Raw genomic sequence first — 20,000 nt, 5'->3', positions numbered from 1 at the left:
GGAAGCCTTAGTTGTCTATAGGTTGTCTACAGCCTTGAATTCCCCCTATGGATCAATAAAGTATCTATCTATCTATCTATCTATCTATCTATCTATCTATCTATCTAGGTTATAAACGAATGGCTGGTCAAGTGTTATCTCTACCAAATGCCAAGAAGATAGTGAGAAACACCTGAACTCATCCACTGTCAATCTTTCTGTCTCTCACGCTTTTAAAAGAATGTCAGGCATAATAAACTGCCTCAATCAAATTTGACATGCACTGCACTTCTTTGCACAGCACTGATTTGCACACATCAGTTTCCTTCCTCGTGGTCAGCCCACTGTAGGGACAACTCTGACAACTGTGATATTTATGACCATTTATGACTGCAGTGCTGCGGGAGAGCTGAGATCAGAATTGACTCAAAAAAAAAGACTGCATGAGGGAACAGGTAAAGGTAACCGCCAGGGCAGGTATGCGTGATTGTGGGGCCCAGTGAGTAACAGGGCGGAGATCGGGTGCAGTTCAGCTGACTGTCAGGTGCTGTGGACACAGGCGTGTGTGTTGCACTCCGCTTTCGACATTATTCTCAACACAACCCCACACACCAGCGTCGGAACTCTGCAGCCACCTGCCATGGTATGCGGGGTTGTATTGAGAATAATGTTGTTGAAGCAATCGAATGTCGAAAGCGGAGTGCGCCGCACTCATGTCGGTGCCGGTATCCGCAACGCTTTAGCTAGACAAGTGGGCTAACGGGATAGCTAGGATGGGCCGTGTACAGATGGTCAGGTATGGGTGACTTGATAAGGAACATAAGCTTTGGGAGAGGGGTGACCTGAATGACCTCGTCGAGCAGTGGGGAAGGGATTTAATGTTATGGGGGTTGCAGAGAAAGGTTCAGCTGGCATGCTGCAGGGAAGGGGCTGAGCTGAAACCTGTCTGTGTCACAGATGCAGAGACTTAAGGAGGCTAATATGTGCCTGTAGGGTTTGCCACTGCGAGGGAAAGTGAACAACACCTTTCATTTAGCATTCCAATAGGAATGTGCCAAGAGCCATGTTTTGCAGTCCTGCATACCTCTAGGATTCCTTCAGTAACATTTAATCACCCTCACGTAATGCATGATGTATGGAAAAGCCCCACTGACACACTGGAAATGCAAATATGTATGCAAAAAATAAGATTAATTATATGTTGGACCATTTCCAAGAAAAGTGCAATTAACGGTGAACATATGCAGATGAAAGTGAAAAAAAATAAATAAAATAAAATAAAACTGCTACAGTTGAATTTTGGAGCTTGGGATCTCACAATCTGTGCAAGGTTACAAAAAAGAACGATTGATATGGACTGCAAATGTAGGTAGCCAATGACTAAAATGTTTACATTTGTCCATACTATTATGAAAATGAAATGTGAGTATTTGAATTGAGACAACTGAGCACTAAATAAAATTTAGCCACCATACCAGCGGTGCTTTTCCTTTTACAACATAATAGTTTATCAGATGGGTGATTCACAGCCAGCTGTGGCTTTCAACATTGTCTGATGATTCAGTAGATAATTACAGCATTATTTGTGGATTCAAAATTGGGCTTCCATTAAATATTTCACAAAGTACAATATCAAGATGTCTCATCAACATCAAAGGCAGGATGCTTCCACCCCATGTTTAATGTCTGCACATGTCCAACAGTCTTGGACTAATTTAATTTCCAAGTGAAACATTAAAAAATTACCACAATAAAATGATTGTTCTTGCAGTTTGGAAATTTGGCATTGTAATTCACTCACAGATTATGTTTAATGCTTCTGATTTTAAAGCTATTGATGACGGCCATGTTGGCTGACACATGTTGGCCTGATTTGATCTGCTCAAATATGAACTAGTCTATAAATAAAAGCTTTTTTAAGTTGAAGAAGAGTGACTTGGATCTATCTTTTTTGCATCCTTACTGTTAACTTTGCACCTTTTTACAAAATGGCCAATTAACGCAACTAACTACTCAAAGCAACCGAAGACATATAGTTTCTTCAGATGAAGACAAAAAATGGAGAGAGAAGGATATTTCTAGCAACACTGAAAATGGAAATAACAGTCATTCATTTTACACAGTTTTGCCGCCGCACTCCTTAGCTATGGCCTGTAGGAACAAGTAGGTGCTTGATGTGACATTGACATAATGATTGTAATTATCATGGATGTGATGGAAACACATCCAGACGATAAGCCAAGCACATGTGCCCCACCTCTATCTCTGCCCAGAGTTCACACCCAAACAAAGCCACCTGGAAACCTTGAGTATTGCCTAAAACAAAGCTGATGTAAGCCAATGAGGTAAGCCAATGGCATATCACAGACCTGACCTGATTTACTGCAGAGATACTGTGGAACACCAGTCAAGACAATATGACCTAGCGTACCAATAGACTGAAAGACAAGAATTGGAATCTAACACATGATGCAACAACAAAACACAACGAATAGGAATGTAGAGGAAAGAAATTAAGAGAATCTGATGTATGAGCTAAGCTTGGGAGGCACGGGGGCAGCCGTGGCCTACTGGTTAGCGATTCGGACTTATAACCGGAGGGTTGCCGACCAGTAGAAATGGCTGAATTGCCCTTGAGCAAGGTACCTAACCCCTCACTGCTCCCCGAGCGCCGCTGTAGCAGGCAGCTCACTGCGCCGGGATTAGTGTGTGCTTCACCTCACTGTGTGTTCACTGTGTGCTGAGTGTCTTTCACCAATTCACGGATTGGGATAAATGCATTTATTGGGACCAATTTTCCCTCCCTTTTTCATCAAAAGAGTATATATACTATATACTTATACTGCATGGTTATCAATAGTAATCAGTGGTAGGAGGCAAATGCATAGGGAATAAATAATAGTTTTGGCAGTAAAGTAACACTGTGATTGTGAGGAAAAGGCATGTTAGCAAGATTTTACTGAGCTGGTGGTGGCGTTTTTGCATTAGCTTGCTAGCGTTAGTCCAAACATCCCATAATGCTGCTTTAAACCAATCAATACTACACTGTAAAGGTGAAGCATTCCGATAATGAACCTGCAGGTGTTTTGCCCCTAAGCTAACATATAACAAACTACCAGGAGCCATGCTCTGAAATCCTGTCAACCGTTAGGATTCTTTCTGTGACATCTTATCATTCGCATGGGCTATAGCCTCATTTATCATGGCAAAGCCCCTCTGACACAGTAAGGTACACTGGACATATGCAAACTAGGGTTTTGCATAGGGCTGGGCGATATGGCTGAAAACTGTATCACGATATAAGTATTTCATATCAGTCGATATCGATAATTATTGATTTTTAAAAAAGAAATCTATTTCAGATAAGGACCAGAAGGGGAAAAAAGTTAAATTTAAACACTTATTTTAAACTTAACCTTCCTCTGATTTGAATCACCTCAGTTATCAATCAAAGCAAACAGGGAAAAGAAATAGCAACACTCAAACACTCAAATAAATAAATGTGCACATAAGTCTGAATAGACCTCTCCAGAATAAGTCCCGCCTCCGTAACTTCCGTATCGATCCAACTTCCGGTCGTCAAATGTCTATGGGAAATAACATGGCGTTTTGAAAGATCGTACCTGTCAAACTCTGTAGGTGACAAAGTAGAAAAAGCTGGTGGGCCGATTGGCCTACACACTTCTGCCATCTAGTTTCCACTGGATTTTTTGATTGTCGGTGCCGTTTAAGTAGTAAACGATTATTAATGCTAACAGGGAGCTAGTTCCGATGTACGCGGGCGGAGGAGGACGTTAGCAGAGAAAGTTAACTATAGAATCTTTGGCGTTAGATCTTGCTCACAGCCAACCAGTCACAACCTAACGTGATGGTCATTTTCACGTGTGATTCATGCGTGGTTTCAGTGGTCTATAAATGTAAATCGTTTGCAAGGTTCAGCCTCTTTTCAACATGACTTAACTTTGGTTTGACTGGGTTTGTTGATATTTGAAAAAGAAAGAAATTGCAGACGAAGACACTAAAGACATGACGAGATGAGTTTTTTTTTCACGAATAACAGATAATGATAAGCAGACTAGGAATCAGAGGCTGAATCGTATTGAGTCGATAGCTTTATTTTGCATGACCTTAATAAGAACAGTAATGTTTTCAGAATGTATTATCAACCTATCAAACATGATGATTTCACGCAGGCGGCATGTTATTTCCCATAGACAATCGACGCCCGGAAGTTGGATGGATACCAGGCGCGCGGGAACCTATTTTTGACCAGGGGTGCTGAATAACAAAAATAATGGATGTCCGATGATTCGGCCCCCCCCGACATGTTTAGGATTTTGACTGCTAAATACGTCATTTTAGTGCGGTGTGCGGGTGATAGCGAGTTTTAGAAAAGTCCTGGGCAGCCACAAATTCCAATGTTCCGCGACAGCACTCCGAGTCCACTGTGCCCACCCTAACCCCCACAGAAGCGCACTTGACATTGTTAGCCTATTTCAGTATAGCTAAGGAAAATTACTTTTCTGATCGTCAAAAGAGACCTCACCAGAGATGTTAGGCTTTAAATATAGGCTAATAATCAGGCTGCAATGATCCTGCAAATCATTTCTGAATAGCCTAAAGTGTGTCGTCTCCACAGCAAGTATGTGTCCTAATAATTTCTATCTTAGCGACTAGGATAGTGAAATGATTTTACTAGCTATGCATTTATTATTTTTGCAAAACTGTAAAACACAATTAAAGTTTCTTTCAGCTTATCCATGTTTTTTTTTTACGTGTAAATCGCATAGAATATGTAGGCCTATATCAACCGTAGGCCTACACACTTGATCGCTATCACATAGATGAAACCACGCTACGGTTCTTACAGTAACTCACGTTCACGTTGATCTCTATAACTGTTTATTAATTTTTAGTAGCCTATATTCGAACCTATCCATAACCCCTTTTTGCTATTTGACTCATCATTTCACATACAAAAATATAATTAATGTCAGACAGCGAATTAGTAATTATTTAAAAAAAATATATAATATTTTTTAAAAATCTATCTCCTGCCAGCAGGGGATGCTGCAGCACCCTCAGCACCCCCCTTCCCGCGCCCTTGATGGATACGGAAGTTACGGAGGCAGGACTTATTCTGGAGAGGTCAATGAGCAGCACTGGTATTTATTTATGGACAACATAAGGCGGGAGGTGTGTGTTGCTTTTAATTATCGAATGTTCTATCGAACGCATTTTTATTGATATCGATTACATGTCTATTGCGATACATATCGCTATCGTTTTATCGCCCAGCCCTAGTTTTGCACATACACGCTCATGGAAAAACACACACACACCTGAAGGCACACTTACATACACATGTTGCCACACGAGTGTAGACTTGCAATTCAATCTTTATAGCTGACATTTTGTTTCTTGTTTTTTTATGAAGAAAAAAAAAGACAAGCACTGAGGCCACTAGGTTGGCGAATGGGCCACTCTACAGTATGAAATACAGGTACATTATTGAGCTGTAAGCAGAAGTAACGGTCAACCAACGGAATTTAACTCCCTCAACTTTATATGTTGTTGGGTCTACCTATGTTCTCTTCAGTAACGCCAGATAACATTCTGAAATGGCACTAAGAGGTTGTCTAATACTCAGTATACTGTTTGATTCATCAATAAAATGGTGGAACACCAGTCAACATGATATTTGATAATGTGAAAGTGAAAAGCCATGAGATGACGTAACCATAATAAAATGGAAGAACGGAAAAAACATGATGTCAGAGGTGTGAGGTAAGCGCGGAAAACCAGAGAGGTTATCAATGATAGGGCGGCACACATAAACACAATGAGGTAAGGAAGAAAGATGACTTTGGCCGTCGAAGTGAAAATCATTCTATCTGTGTCATAAATATTTCCAGTGTTATTTATATGTGTGTGTGTGTGTGTGTGTGTGTGTGTGTGTGTGTGTGTGTGTATACAGTGTATAAAGGTGTTATTTCTGCCGGGCATTCCTGTCCATGACCTAGGCTTATAACTAATTCTTTTCTATACAGCTAACACAAGAAAAGTAAGAGCGATTCACACAAATGTATGTCAAGGTAAAATGTAAGGTTTTACTGCTAAATTTATACTTGACAGCATGTCAAGGACAAAACTGGGACTAAACACTAATCCTGTTGAGAGGTAAAAGTGCTAACAGCTTGATGGGCAGCTTGAGGTGATATGAAGAGCTAGAAATACTAGGCACGCCATAACAGACATGAAGAAGGCTCTGTTGCGCAGTAGGCCCTATCCAAGGGTCGGGGGGGGGGGGGGGGGGGGGGTGTTTCTTTCTCCACCTCGCCCAGCTCGCACCTTTTCCCTCTCTCCTCAGTCTCTTGTCTTCACTTCCCTTGTTCCCTTCAGGTGTCCTCCTTTCCCTATGATCACATTTTTTTCTCTCTCCTTTCTTCAACTTCTAACCTCTCTCCTCCTCTTCTTCTCCTTTTGACTTAGCCACCATTGGCCTCACTTTCCCCCATCTCCTTCAGTGAAGACAAAGTGTGACAAACAAACCCACAAAGGTAAAAGAATGTTAAGCCTCTGTCTCCTATTCATTCTTGCAGTCCTTTTGTATCGGCCCATGACCTGAGGTTTACCTCTGCCATGCAGACTTCTCAAAACCGTCCTGGGTGTATGACAGCAAGCATTCCAGGCTAGCATGGCACAATAAGTGTGTTCTAAGAGTTCTACTGTTACAGAAAATCATGTTTACTGCCAAACATGCCTCAGCAAAGATGGAGAAAGGGCAGAGACAAAAGCACACCAACTCATGTTTGCCGTCTGTCAAATGTACTCTGACAACAACTAAAAACAGACAGTGTACCTGAGACGGACAAATAAAATGCCCAATACCCACACACACGCTGGAGATTTGAAATCCTCCTTTAACAACACTGGTCAAGTCATTCAAATCATCTAGGTTCTGGTCTGATGAGATATGTAACATGCACCCATAGAATGGTCAGAGTTCCAGTGCTCAGACAGTATGGTGACAGAGAGGAGTGGGACTGGCTGAGGCTACATCCTCTCTATTCCGTTTTCGTTTTAAAATGTTTCCTTTTGAAATACACTTTTCGTCCACATTAGCATTTGTAATTCCCCAATCTTGTCCGCAGAGGACACCTATAGACATGGGGGACACTTGAAACATGACCATTTTGCACAGATCACATGACCATTTGCACAGATCACATGACCATTCATGCAATTGTCAGCATTGCAAAATGCAGAATTCAACTGTATCACAGAAGCTACCAAAGACAGCAAGGCTAGTAAAGTTTGTATTTTGGTCTCCATGTTGCATTCATTGCTGTCAGGCTAGTAGTGGAAGTCAAAGTGATTCCTAGAGAGTCAAGAAACATCAGACTGCCAACGTCCAATCAGGAAGGAAACACGGGTTTCTACGTCATCGTTTGCAGATGTCTGCAAATTCGCTGTCCTAAAACACAGAGCCAGAAGCCAGAGTTTTCAAATGAATACGGGGCTGACAGCATTTTCAAATCATTACATTTCAGGACCTTGAAAGTGCCAGAGTAGTGTATAAAAAATGCACACACCTAACAAAAGTGTTTTGGATTCAAACGAAAACAGAATAGTTTCCAACAATTAGCTAAGTGTGCTTTAAATAAGAGTAATTTAAACAGAGTGCAGACAGTATGATGAATATGATGATGCTCATTGAAAACCCCAATGTTCCGGTATCTTCAGGTTAAGCAAGACTGCTTAGTGACATGTCTCTGTGCACCCACAAAAACTGAAATCATTTGTGGATGTGATGCCTGTCAGGACAAGGTCCATGCCGTGGTAGGAGGACGAGCAGCTTCTTCAGTGCCACTGTTCCAGAACTCTGATCAGACATGCCTGATGTTTACCGTGTACTAATTTCGTCCTTTGTCTGCTTTTTCTCCCCTCAAGCATCAATCCAGTTGGCACTGTTTCCTAGTAAGAATCAAATAACGCCTGTCGCACAATACGTTTAAGCATGTCTGATGTCCCGGGAGACTGGAAATCCACAAGGTGCGCTGTGAGTTTTGCTCCACTTGAGACTGGAGTGTTCTGGCACGTTGAATGCTGATTCAAGACTGAAATCAGACTTTTGGTCAGGTTTAGAATCAAATGGTGATAAGGGCCGATAAGTGTGCATGCATGGAGACACAAACAGAGCGAAAGAAAAAACAAACAAATGCCGCCACACACAGACTGTCTCACGGCATGAGGTTCAGACTTGTAAGAAGAAGAAAAGTTGTGAGTTCTTATTCCAGAATAAAAATGAGACAGAAAGGGATTATACATCCTCTTGACTTACAACTTCAAGGTGAGATGATGAGGGTAAGTTAATTAATTCAAATTCTAAAGGACTCCACCCACCCCCTAGTAACTGCCTGTTCAGTTTACTGAAACCAGTCAAGCAGTTCTGTAACTTAATGGCCAAACCTGAGAGTCTAAGGAAGAGTTATTTCCCAGGACATTAGATTCCTCATCCAGACATGCCTGCCACTTAAATGAAAACTCAGGACTTAATTGATGTGGTTGTTCCAACTGTTGTCCTTTGATATCAGTAGAAGCATATATACACTGCCCCATTTTAATATATAAACTATACTTATTCAGCTTATTTTATTATTAAATCCAATCATTATGAATTACTATTATTATTCTTTTATCGGTTTTATTTCACTACTAGTTGTATACTGTTATGACAAATACATCTTTCTGAATCTAAATCTGACTGAAAGTCAAATTCAGTCAAATTAACATTTGCTACCTTTGATAGTTTTTGTTTCTTTTTGCTAATTTTCTGGACAAATTCCACCAAACCATTAACAAACACATGACAAATCCTTTCCAACCTACAACCTTTCTAGCTGGGACTACTTTCAGTGGAAGTCTCCTGCCTGCCTCCACAGAGAGAGGCGTACGGCAGGCTCTTATTGGATTCCACTGCCTGGAGCTATGCAGATTCAGGCAGGGAAGGGAGGACCACAAATCAAACAGCCATTAGTTACCTCACTTTAACTGAAGGAATGTTCCAGAAAGTGACACCTGCAGCAAGGTAGAAACTCCCAACATGTTCTGCCAAGCAGTGAAGGAAGGAATGCCAGAGGAGCATGAATGGGGGGAGCAGTATTTCAGAGATAAGACGATTGAAATGCGAACAATACAATGAAAAAACTTCTCCTCTAGGGGTCACTTATGGGCGCTGAGATGAACTAGTGTCTAATGAGCCACAGAGAGGCCCATGCCTGAAACACCTGACCTGACAGCCCATCTGCTCTCACTGATAAATGATGCACTGCTCTGATATGGGCTAACATCCTGTTCTCTGTTGCACTTGAATCACATATACCACATGCAAACACGCCCATATTCGTAGAGAGAGAGAGAGAGAGAGAGAGAGAGATGTAAGAATTTTATCACCTGTGATTCATAACAAGCAAACAATCAGTGCTCTTTGGCTGTTAGTTTAGGTGGGTGGTTCAAATAGTTGAAATGCAAAGCTGTCACATATTGTACGTTGTACAAACATGCCGGAACTATCTGGAATATATTAATCGATCTGAAAACAACACATGCGCTTAAAGCTGTTATTAAGGGGCACATGCTTTTCAGTGTCACTTTTCAAGTTGATAAATAAAGTGTTATCTTAAGACAAAATAAAATAATTAATTTCTCCTTGATATGGTTTAGTGCTGCATATCACAATAGGTCTGTCAACTGGAAACCGTTCGAAACAGAGCACACTGTGGTGACATAAAACTGGCCTGTTACTCACCCACTTGTTACTCATGTCTATATGTTATATGTTATATGTCCAGTGTTTCCCGTACATTGACATATTTGTGGCGGCCCACCACAATATCAACATTGACCACCACACAATGATAACATAAGAAAACATTAACAATTGTTGTTGGCATCATAACCACGCTGCACAGATTTGTTCAACCCCCCCCATGTTCCCAATTCTGTGAGAAACACTGATCTATATATTCATATTTGTGTATATCATCTTGCAACATTATCCATGTTAACAAACAGAATTAGCATCCTAATTAACATCCTCTCAGTCACCCACATTGGGCTCATTTAAGACAGCATGCAGACTTAGAACAGATTCTATGGATTCTATACAAATCTCACAAAGTGATATTTCTACGACCAGTCATAATCCAGTCAAATTTTTACGGGTAGTCATTGTGTGACATACTACAGAAAGTTACTGTGTAACATACTGTAAAACTACATTGTAAATAAAAGTGTGAGCTTAAATCTACTGTACGATGACAATATGACAATATATTTACACTGTAGCTTTAAAATATGGTGCAGGTTTTTTTTCTTCCTTTCAGTGCGCTATATAGACATGGAGAAAAAATCTTCATGTTCCACTTGGTATCTGAAGGCATCAAAACTTGTGCTGCTGCACCCAACTCAATTACAGAAGTTGCTCCCTCATCTGTTTCAAATTGTTATTACAAAAGTAGGTCTGCCTCTACTATTGTGAGAAACTATCACACCAACACCAAGTTAACACATTATTCAGTACAATGCTTTGGTCTGTTCTTACATATTTGCCTGTCGTCTCTAATGGTTTCCTAGGCATGGTTCCTATCAGATTCCCACCTATCACTAAGGTGCCAAGAGTTTGAAGTGGATGTTTCCATAATGTCTCCCTAACAAAAATAAAAAAATGTTAATCAGATCTCTAACAGGATCCCATGGTGAATATCCGATGATTTTTCTCTTTTTACCTTCCTTATCTGTAGAAGACCTTGAAGATAACCATAACTCCACTGCAAATGTAGCCATTTCAAGAAATACAGTTCTTTGTGGCAGTTACATATACCAAGGCCAAATGTTTTATTTTCCTCTTGCTAACTTGAAGTAGCCCACAAGATTTATGTTTGCATGAACCTAAAGTATGTTCCAATAGCAGAATATTTGAAGATTATGAAAAGTCCTGAATAATAACCCAAATAAAAACACGTAATTTAAGGTACAATGACCATTGCTACAATGGATATATTAGCAGTGTCAAAACTAAGCTAAGTCCAAACTCATCATTTGATCAGATGACCAATGCACCAAAACTCTCGTGCATGAGAGTCCACTCCCCCACCACACACATACACATAGGCGCACATGCACAAGCAGGCACGCACTCACACACGCGCACACACACACACACAAACACAACTCTCTGTGCATGTACATGTATCCATGCATCTTCTATGTAAATCATGTGATCAAGTGATATAATTTGTGATGTAATTCAACCAATAATATAAACAAAAATATTTCTACTAACAACAAACCAAATATTTAGGCATTATTCCCAAAAGTGTCTTCATTAGGGGTGCACTTTTAGGCTATTCAATTTTCACAATGGGTGAGGTGTCTAAATTAAGCATTGGCATTAAAAACTAAAACAAATTAGACTAGCCTACGTAACTCTATTGTTATTGTCACATTTTAGTGTTAATACATTCAAACAAATAGCCTAAACTAGTCTTCAAAAGCATGCAAAATACTACATGGTTGGTCTAAGCACACACAAATGAATGAATAATCTTCTAATAATCTTCACTGTTCTGATTGCAGCTCTTGTTAACACAGTCCAGTAAGTCTATTGAGCTATGGCTAGTACCTGTGCAAATTTAACTGGTAAAAAAAGACTAGCTGAGTTTCACTGAAACGTTCCACTACCTAGCATGTGCAATGTTCTTGACTTGTATGAATTAAAAATCATGTCAACTCCCGGACGCATACCAGTGAATCAGTAGGCCTATTACACAATAAAACATGAACTACCGAGTTTTAACTTCATTGCAAGGTTTAAAACGGTAAAGCAGACCAAAAGAGCGCATCCCGCCACGCGATTTTAGAGTTCGTGGGCTACAGTTTATAGATGTTACCATATCGCACTTACCCCTTGTATTGACTTCACTGCCAAGATTAGATTGAGCACGCAAATCCTGAAAATGAAATAAACAGCCCGTCAATGTCCACTTCTCTCTCAAGTAGGCTACCAAAAATACATTCACGGCGTAGCCTAAGCAACACTACGAGCAAGATATTATAGCAATGCATTAGAAGCCCACAATATTTAACAAGACACATATAAGGATTTTTGAAACCTACCAGAGCTTCATTTTCCACGACGTTGAGGGAAACACAGGTAGATTTATCTGTTACGCTTCCCCGTGTTCAGGATAGGACTCTGCAAAGTATCTCAACCGTATTCATTGAAGAATTCAAAAAGCGCTTCATCCACTTCGGCACTAACGTAAAACAAGGACATATAAGACATGGAAGGTGGAAAAAACACAGTTTACAAAAGATTATCAGTGCAATTATTGGATGTTATCTTTCTGTCGCCCAAAATCAATTATTGATGGGCGAATTTACGCCAAATGAACAAGAAAGAGTTGAACTCACGAAACTTCAGTGGAGAAATCTTTCTCCCCCTGTCCGACTCAATTCCACGCACCGCAACAAGTTTGCAGTGCTTGAGAGGACAAGGGGCGGGACTATTGTATGTCAATCACACACGTCTGATACCTCCACAACAAAAAGCTAGACCAGGCAGGACTTCAGCTACATAAATCGCGACTCGTTACTTTTTCAGTTGTCTCCTACATGGGCTTCCACATATTATTACACATTCTAAATCCTTTTTTTATTAGCTGGGCATAAGCCTCGACTATTGGCTTCATTGTGTCTGTATTAAGTCAAGGCTAAAACTCTTTGTGTTATTGTAGACTTAATAGCCAATAGCCTACATATTTACAGGCACAATAATAATAATAATAATAATAATAATAATAATAGGCCTAATAATAATAATAATAATCATGATGATGATGATGATGATGGTGCAACAGTCAGTTGGCAATTCCCCTTGGCTTTCCTATCAATAGCATTGGCCAAGCTTTATGCATTAGGTTTTTAAGGTGTCGCAACGTAAACATAACGTCTTGATAGGTCTAAACTGGCATAATTGGAACATATTTTAGATAAGACGTTGACTAGTTTTCCATTTTAGTTAGGTTGAGCTGAAATTGCAACACTGGGGAAAGCCCAGCCTATAAATAATGGTCTCTCTTTATATTAGTGCTCATATATCTATTTATGCCTTTCAAGGTTGATTAAATATAAGTAGGCTGGGTATAAGTGAAGACTTTCACCTGCCGACTGCAAACAGCGCTGATGGGCCCACTGTTCATGAAGGCTATCTTGATTAAAAATGTTCAACAGCAACAGTAAACTATTATACTTAATCCAAATGTCCAACCTTATAATAAATATAATGAAATTTCAGTAGCCTACATACACTAGTGAGATTAAATCAAACTACGTTCGAAAGAATGCACGAGGCAGTTCACTTGTGGGACTATCCCACCCAGAGGCGGATGAATACAAAGTAGTTCAGGCAGCAGGTTAAATCGAGACAGAAAAAGTTAGTTAAGGTTGCAGAAGTGAGCGGTCCCATCGTTGGACAGCTTGGAGAATCCGTCTATAGACTGCATTTAGAACATTTTCAATTCATTCTTAAGGTCATTGAAGAATATGACAAGTTATACATGTGCTCATAGTTACACTTATCAGTGTTAAGCAGGCGGATTCTTCAGTGAAAATGAGAAGAAGCTTTAAGAATCTCCAAATCCTCGCTGTAGGTCTGCTGTTCATTTGCTTGTGGGTTCAGGAATCAGAATCAGCGGTGAGTACAACAAACATATATGCACATGTTTTACGCCGATTAATCTTTTACTATCTGGTCGACAAGCTTTTCTGCTAGCAAGTGAGGAGCCATTCTTCACGTTTGTTTCGGGAAATAGGGGAGGCTATGCGGTTTTTGTAGGACTCCAACTTTGTCTGCAGGTTGTTCAATGAACGAATACCTGGAATTATCTGTTTGCACTTGTTTAAGAGTTTCCTAAAGTAAGTTAACTATGTGCATGTTTAACACTTTAGGCTTATAAATTATAATTTAAAAACAAAATACATTATTGATCCATGTGTTTGCGAGTAGCCTATGCGCGCTTCTTGGTCAAACTTTGGTTGTGAAGGCACAAGCCCTGCGCGCATCACATTTTTTCAAAGTCTGAACTATATGTGACGACTTGTAGTAACATGTCGACTGTCCTCTTTTAAAAGATTTGTTTCAGACATTTGTTACAAAGTATTAGTGACATTTTCTAATGTTTTGGCACCACATAATGGATAATGCACTGAAGATGCCTATCTAATGCCTATCACAACTTTAGAATGGAACCACAACTATTTCCCCAAAGTAGCCTATCAGTTCGCCCCGTTAAGATCTTTTTGTTGATAATCCACAGAGTGTGTAAATGCTTCATCTCAAATATTTCTCCCAACAATCGCATTGACTACATCACTTAAAACCACCGGGAGCTGGCGGCAAAAGGGTCAGACCAACACGAGAAACATAAATAAAGAATATATATAGATATATAAATAAAAAACACGTGGACACAGCTGTAAAGTAAAAGATGGATACAGCATACAATGCAATTAGCCCATGTAAATTATAGCCAATTACTGACGGATGTCCTTGATAGGCTTTTAAGTGCTTGCTAGTATGCTGATAATATGCTGATAGTTGCCTAAAATGAATGGCTCAACTGAATGTTAGTGATAAGACACATGGTTAAATTCCTCAAGGATTTGTGTAAGCTGAACTCTGCCTACTTTAGATGGAACACTGATGCAAAATGTGTGGGATGAACATGGGCCCTTCCACACAATTCTATAGGGCATCAGTGACTGACCACATAAGGACGCATTGCTGGCAAACTTATCTCTCACATTCTCTCACACATGAATGGACATATACTTGTGTGGCAGCCCCTGCCTCCAAAAGTGAGAGTGTCACAAGTGAAGAATGAGCTGAGTACCAGACAATCATATATGCCATTTCATGACTAAACTCTGATATTAAAAAGCCATTACCCACAAGTCACTTCTCTCCAGAGAGGTATAATGTGTCTATATTTCACAGAATTTGTCTCTTTAGTTGGGCATTTGTGACACTGTTGGAAATGTTGTTTTAGGTCTTTAGTGACTGGTTTGAGGCGTGTGATTTTTTTAATTCAGCTGTTCCATTCTCCTTTGTGTCCTATGGTTGACTTGACAGACCATTCAACGGAGAGGAGTCAGTAACTTGTGGGCATTCAGTATTTGGTGGACAGTTCAGCAGGAGAAGGAAATATAGAGAGAGAAAGAGACAGGAGACATGATTGGTCTCGTCCCTGCCGGGATTATCCTGCAGCGAATACATTCCCACCCGTATAGTGCCATGCCCCAGTCTATGTGAATGGTAGATCACTCATCTTTTGTCTTTTTGTCTTTTTGCATAGTTAAGTGAAGGTGTTATGGGTAACTCCTGATGAAGTTATGGGTAAGACAATAAACAGTATCAACATTCTGTACATGGACAGTTTCAACAGTTGTTTCTCTTAGTTTTTGTTAGTCTGTAAGAACACAAATACAAATCAACAATTCACAGAGAAAAGGGAAATGTACTCAGATCATCAGAGGTATTCCTAAAATACGTTTCCATTTGTGGGGCTTGAGGAGTTCAATTGCATTCTTGGTCTTTTTTTCTCACCTTTATGTACTCTGTCTCACGCCCCTCTCAGTTGAGGCTCTGCGGGGCGTTGATAATTAAGCGCCATTAGAAACCCCAGCCGTGTTCTTTTAATATCTTAGCCTCGTCTCCCCTTCTATTCTGGAACTACATGGACTGTGTATGCTCTGGAAATGGCATATGATGGCGTCAAGGTCCAATGTGAGAAGCAACTCATTGTGGTTGAGTTGAGTAGCTTAGAGTACTGTGCACTGGTAGCAGAATCACACATAATAGCTTATGCTTGTGATTGTATTTGGATTTAGTTTGTCTACAGTCATTTGGTGACAACATCATTGTGGCCGCTGCTCCTCTCCTTTTGAACATAATCAGGTTCTCCACTACTCAACTTGAAGACTGCCCCCAAGAATGGCTCCATCTAGTGGCACATATAAGTGATGTGAAAGAATGTTCGAGCGACTCAGAAAGGAAATGGTTTGGTTAGGGTGTTCTTTTATTTCAGCTATCTTAGTGCTTCTTCAAATAGTGTATTATTTGCAATTTGTAGTTATTTGATGATGCCTGTTTGTTTTTCCAGTAGACATCTTCTTGCCTTTTTATTTTGGAGCTGGTTGTTGATCAAATCTAGGGTTTGGTGACCAAGAAGGTCTAGCTGTAATACATACCATTATGATACCGTTTGAACTTTTCAGGCCCCTCTAAGACCCCATGTGGAATGTGTGTGTGTGTGTGTGTGTGTGTGTGTGTGTGTGTGTGTGTGTGTGTGTGTATGTTTGTGTGTGTGTGTGTGTGTGTGTGTGTGTGTGTGTGTGTGTGTGTGTGTGTTTATACCATTTAGCATTTTCTAGATTTCTTAGCCATGCACACAGATTGGGCCTGATCCCAGAGTTCAACTGGGGCGTGGTGGTACCTGTCGCATCTGCCCCTATTCACCTTTGTCAGTCATGCCTCTCAGTCGGAGCAGAGCATCAAGCATCTGTGAGCATAGCCATAACATGCTGGAAGAAACCTCCAGAGTGCAATGGGATGTGGTGGGGAGTTGGGGTGGGGTTTGTGTGTGTGTGTGTGGGGGGGGGGGGGTTGCTGCATCGGCCAAGCACCCGGCTGCAGTTTTCTCCTGCGGGGCACCACACATTCCAATGTTATCTCACCTGCCGGCGGTGAGGCATCACGTGCCTTTTCATGAGCAGCCGAGCGACAAGCATTTCTCAAAACAGCTCGCCCGAGCTCTCAGAGTTTTTGCCACGGGACACTTTTTTTTCTGTTTTTCTTTGGATGGTCCCAGTTTAATAACACTCCCTGTCTTGTTGCCATAACATGCACGCAATGTTTCTGGGCATCTTGACATGGTTATTTCTTGACAAATGATCAAGCATATAGAGAATGACTAATTAGTGGAATGTGAAAGTCAGTTGCTTTATGAGGTCTTGTTTGTGTCCAACTGTACTGGCCCTGTAATGCACCCACTGACACGGGCATCAGAGATTTTATGAATGGCTTTTCCCCAGCTATTCATTGTAAGGCATCTGAATAGTTAGAAAATTGGGCCACCCACCCCTGCAAAAGCATTAATTATGATGGATTAGGGGACTAGAAGACTAGCAGTCTCTCTAGTGTCTTCAGAATCGTGATGACATGAATACTTTTCACAATTTCCTTTCAGTACTATTCAATCTTGAATTTTTCAGATTTTTAACAATCCTGAACCATCATTTTGACCAGTAGATCAGTGTTTCCCAAACTTTTTTTCTGGGGACCCACTTTTTAAAAATTACAGACCATCGCGACCCATTTCACTTCAGATCTAACATGCAACATGCATGCAACCACCAATATTTAATTTATTAGACAACATAAATTGTGCTGGTGACCCAAATAAAATCTCCTGCGACCCACCTGTGGGTCGCGACCCAGTCTTTGGGAAACACTGCAGTAGACCATTAGAGTTCAGCTAAATTGCGTTGAAAATAACAAACAAACAAACAAACAAACAAACAACCAACCAAACAAATGGTAACAAATGTGTAACCATGGTGTTCTTACTAGTGCCCTTTTCTGTTGAGCTCCAAGAATAAGTTATTTAATGATTAAAATATCTGGATTAACTGGTTCTCGTTTGAGCACGCTGAAACTAAAAGTGGGAATCAACGTTTGACATCAGTGTTACTTCACACTGTCGACATTGGACCACTTTGCACGTATCACTATGCCGGCTTCCCACGCCATGCTCCTGCCCCGTGTCCGAGTTTTTAATTGGCCCTGAACAACCTTAACTATAGGTCTACTGCAGCATAAAAGTATAACGTTGGAAAAGAGATGGTCTAGTAGTTCTCACAGACGTTATCTTTGAAGGAGCATAACATTAACCCTCCTACTCTCTCTGTGTATCTACTGGGCTTCCTTAGCGAAGCAGACCTTGTGGTTCACCTGTACACAGTTTACATTTGTGTGTTCGGTATCATCATCTTTCTGTCCTGCTGTAAACAAGACCTTTGCTGACCCCCTGACCACACACAGTGAGCCCTGGAGAGCTGTGAATCTCTCTGAAAATACCAACCCATTGCTTCTGGGATGTTAGAATGTTTATGATAAACTAATAAAATATTTAGGGGCCTGGGACGGAAACATTATAAGAAGAACCTCAACATGCCTGAACAAGGCACAGCCTTATACTCTAAGTCCAAAGCAGTGTTTCCCATACATTGACTTATTTGTGGCGGCCCACCACAATATCAACATTGACCACCACACAATGATTTTCCTGGTTGTATTAAATTGTGCTTGAATCAGGTTAGAATCATAACCGTGCTGCACTAATTTGTTAAAAACTGTTGCACTCGAGTTAATTCTGCATACCACCACAAATAGAATTCAATTCTGTGGGAAACACTGCAAAGCATTGAGAAAAATCTGAAGTCCAATGTATTGAGAGAGATCTGAAGTCCAATGTATTGAGAGAGATTTGAAGTCCAATGCATTGAGAGAGATGTGAAGTCTAATGCATTGAGAGAGATCTGAAGTCCAATGCATTGAGAGAGATCTGAAGTCCAATGCATTGAGAGACATGAGGTGAAGTGGGGCTATCAGCCTGCCCAGGACTCCGTGTGGTGTTTGGGAAGTAAGGTGAGGCTAACAGAAAGTTGGAACCACTTGGCTTCGCACTAAGGTGTAAATGGGGTGTAAATGTAATTTATAATTAACACAGCCATTGTCTCGCTGTTATGGCGATCCTTTGTTTGGTCAGGTACAGTAATTGGCCATTTCCCAGCGTTTTTACCAATCCGCTCTTTACTGACTCTTTACTGAACCTCTCATCCCACCATCACTGAAGTAAAGTCTTTATGTGTCAGTTGGTGCATTTAGTGCTGGTCAAAACTAGTGCAATTGAAAACCAGGAAGATGATATATGAATACTATATATGTTATATATTTATATTATAACAGATATAGTATATTACATATATATTACAAATGTTATACATCAGTATTGATTCTGTAATGTGCTGGAGGCTGTCAGTGTTTTCATGATGCCTTTTTTTAAAGTTCAGAACAGATCTACAACAACAGCTGTATTCTCCTAAATATATTTTCATTGTTTAATGCTTGGCAACTTTTTTTCAAACAATTTACAATTGTAAATCTTCCCCTCAAACATAAATTCTGAAAATGGTCCAGTAGTGGAATAATGGAATTTGCTAAATTTCTTGCATATCTGTGCATTGTGAAACTGGCGCAAAAAGTTTGGTTCAATCCAAAGTAACAAGAGAAGTAGGTCTAACCTGAGGTCTGCTCTTATCAACCTAGTGGAGTCAGAGGAATGTGATTGCATTGTGCCATCTTGAAGAGAGAGAGAGAGAGAGAAAGAGAGAGAGAGAAAGAGACAGACCCTCAAAGCAAAAAAGAGAGAAGGAAGGGGGGTTGTCTTTTGATCTTAGGGCAGACAAGAGTTATGGGTTATTACCTGCCCCCTCTCTTTCTCACACACATACACACACACACACACACACACACACACACACACACACACACACCACCTTCTTTGTAGTGTGCATTGTCTAGGTCCAAGGCCCTGAGCCTTTTAGTGATGTTGGCTCTTTCGAGTACCAGCATAGAGGTGAAGATGTTTGGAACAATAGTTTCCGTACAATTGCCCTTTATGTTTGGGGCAAGCGACCTGTGTAGGGAAGTGGATGCTCTGATCAGAAAGAAATTGGTCTTCTTACAAAAGTTGGAATCAGTGGCTCTTAGATCTCTTTGCGTTAAATGTATTTTAGCATTATATCACTCAACATTACACCTAGATGTTCTTATTTTATTTGCTTTTGGAGCAGAAGGCTCATATTGATAACAATCACAGTTATGATAGTATATC

The 20,000-nt window shown here is 40.4% G+C and overlaps 2 protein-coding genes across 5 annotated transcripts in view; one reads left to right on the top strand and one right to left on the bottom strand.

The window, feature by feature from the left end:
* The window catches only part of col4a6 (collagen, type IV, alpha 6), a 100,540-nt gene extending 88,019 nt beyond the window's left edge, over nucleotides 1-12,521 (bottom strand). For all 3 annotated transcript variants that reach the window (XM_042070165.1, XM_042070166.1, XM_042070168.1), the window contains exons 1-3: nucleotides 12,457-12,521; nucleotides 12,160-12,299; nucleotides 11,948-11,993 (exon numbers count right to left, since the gene is read on the bottom strand). In XM_042070165.1, the coding sequence (XP_041926099.1) occupies nucleotides 11,948-11,993; nucleotides 12,160-12,170 (57 nt within the window). In that variant the 5' untranslated portion in view covers nucleotides 12,171-12,299; nucleotides 12,457-12,521. The remainder of the gene's footprint in view (nucleotides 1-11,947; nucleotides 11,994-12,159; nucleotides 12,300-12,456) is intronic.
* Nucleotides 12,522-13,477: 956 nt separating this feature from the next.
* The window catches only part of col4a5 (collagen, type IV, alpha 5 (Alport syndrome)), a 49,362-nt gene continuing 42,839 nt past the window's right edge, over nucleotides 13,478-20,000 (top strand). For both annotated transcript variants that reach the window (XM_042069799.1, XM_042069798.1), the window contains exon 1: nucleotides 13,478-13,738. In XM_042069799.1, coding sequence (XP_041925733.1) covers nucleotides 13,655-13,738 — 84 coding nt within the window. In that variant the 5' untranslated portion in view covers nucleotides 13,478-13,654. The remainder of the gene's footprint in view (nucleotides 13,739-20,000) is intronic.

The sequence above is a fragment of the Alosa sapidissima genome, chromosome 18, assembly GCF_018492685.1.
Source record: "Alosa sapidissima isolate fAloSap1 chromosome 18, fAloSap1.pri, whole genome shotgun sequence".
Classification (NCBI taxonomy): domain Eukaryota; kingdom Metazoa; phylum Chordata; class Actinopteri; order Clupeiformes; family Clupeidae; genus Alosa; species Alosa sapidissima.
Note: the sequence above shows the minus strand (reverse complement) of the source record. Positions and strands in the feature narration are given on the sequence as shown.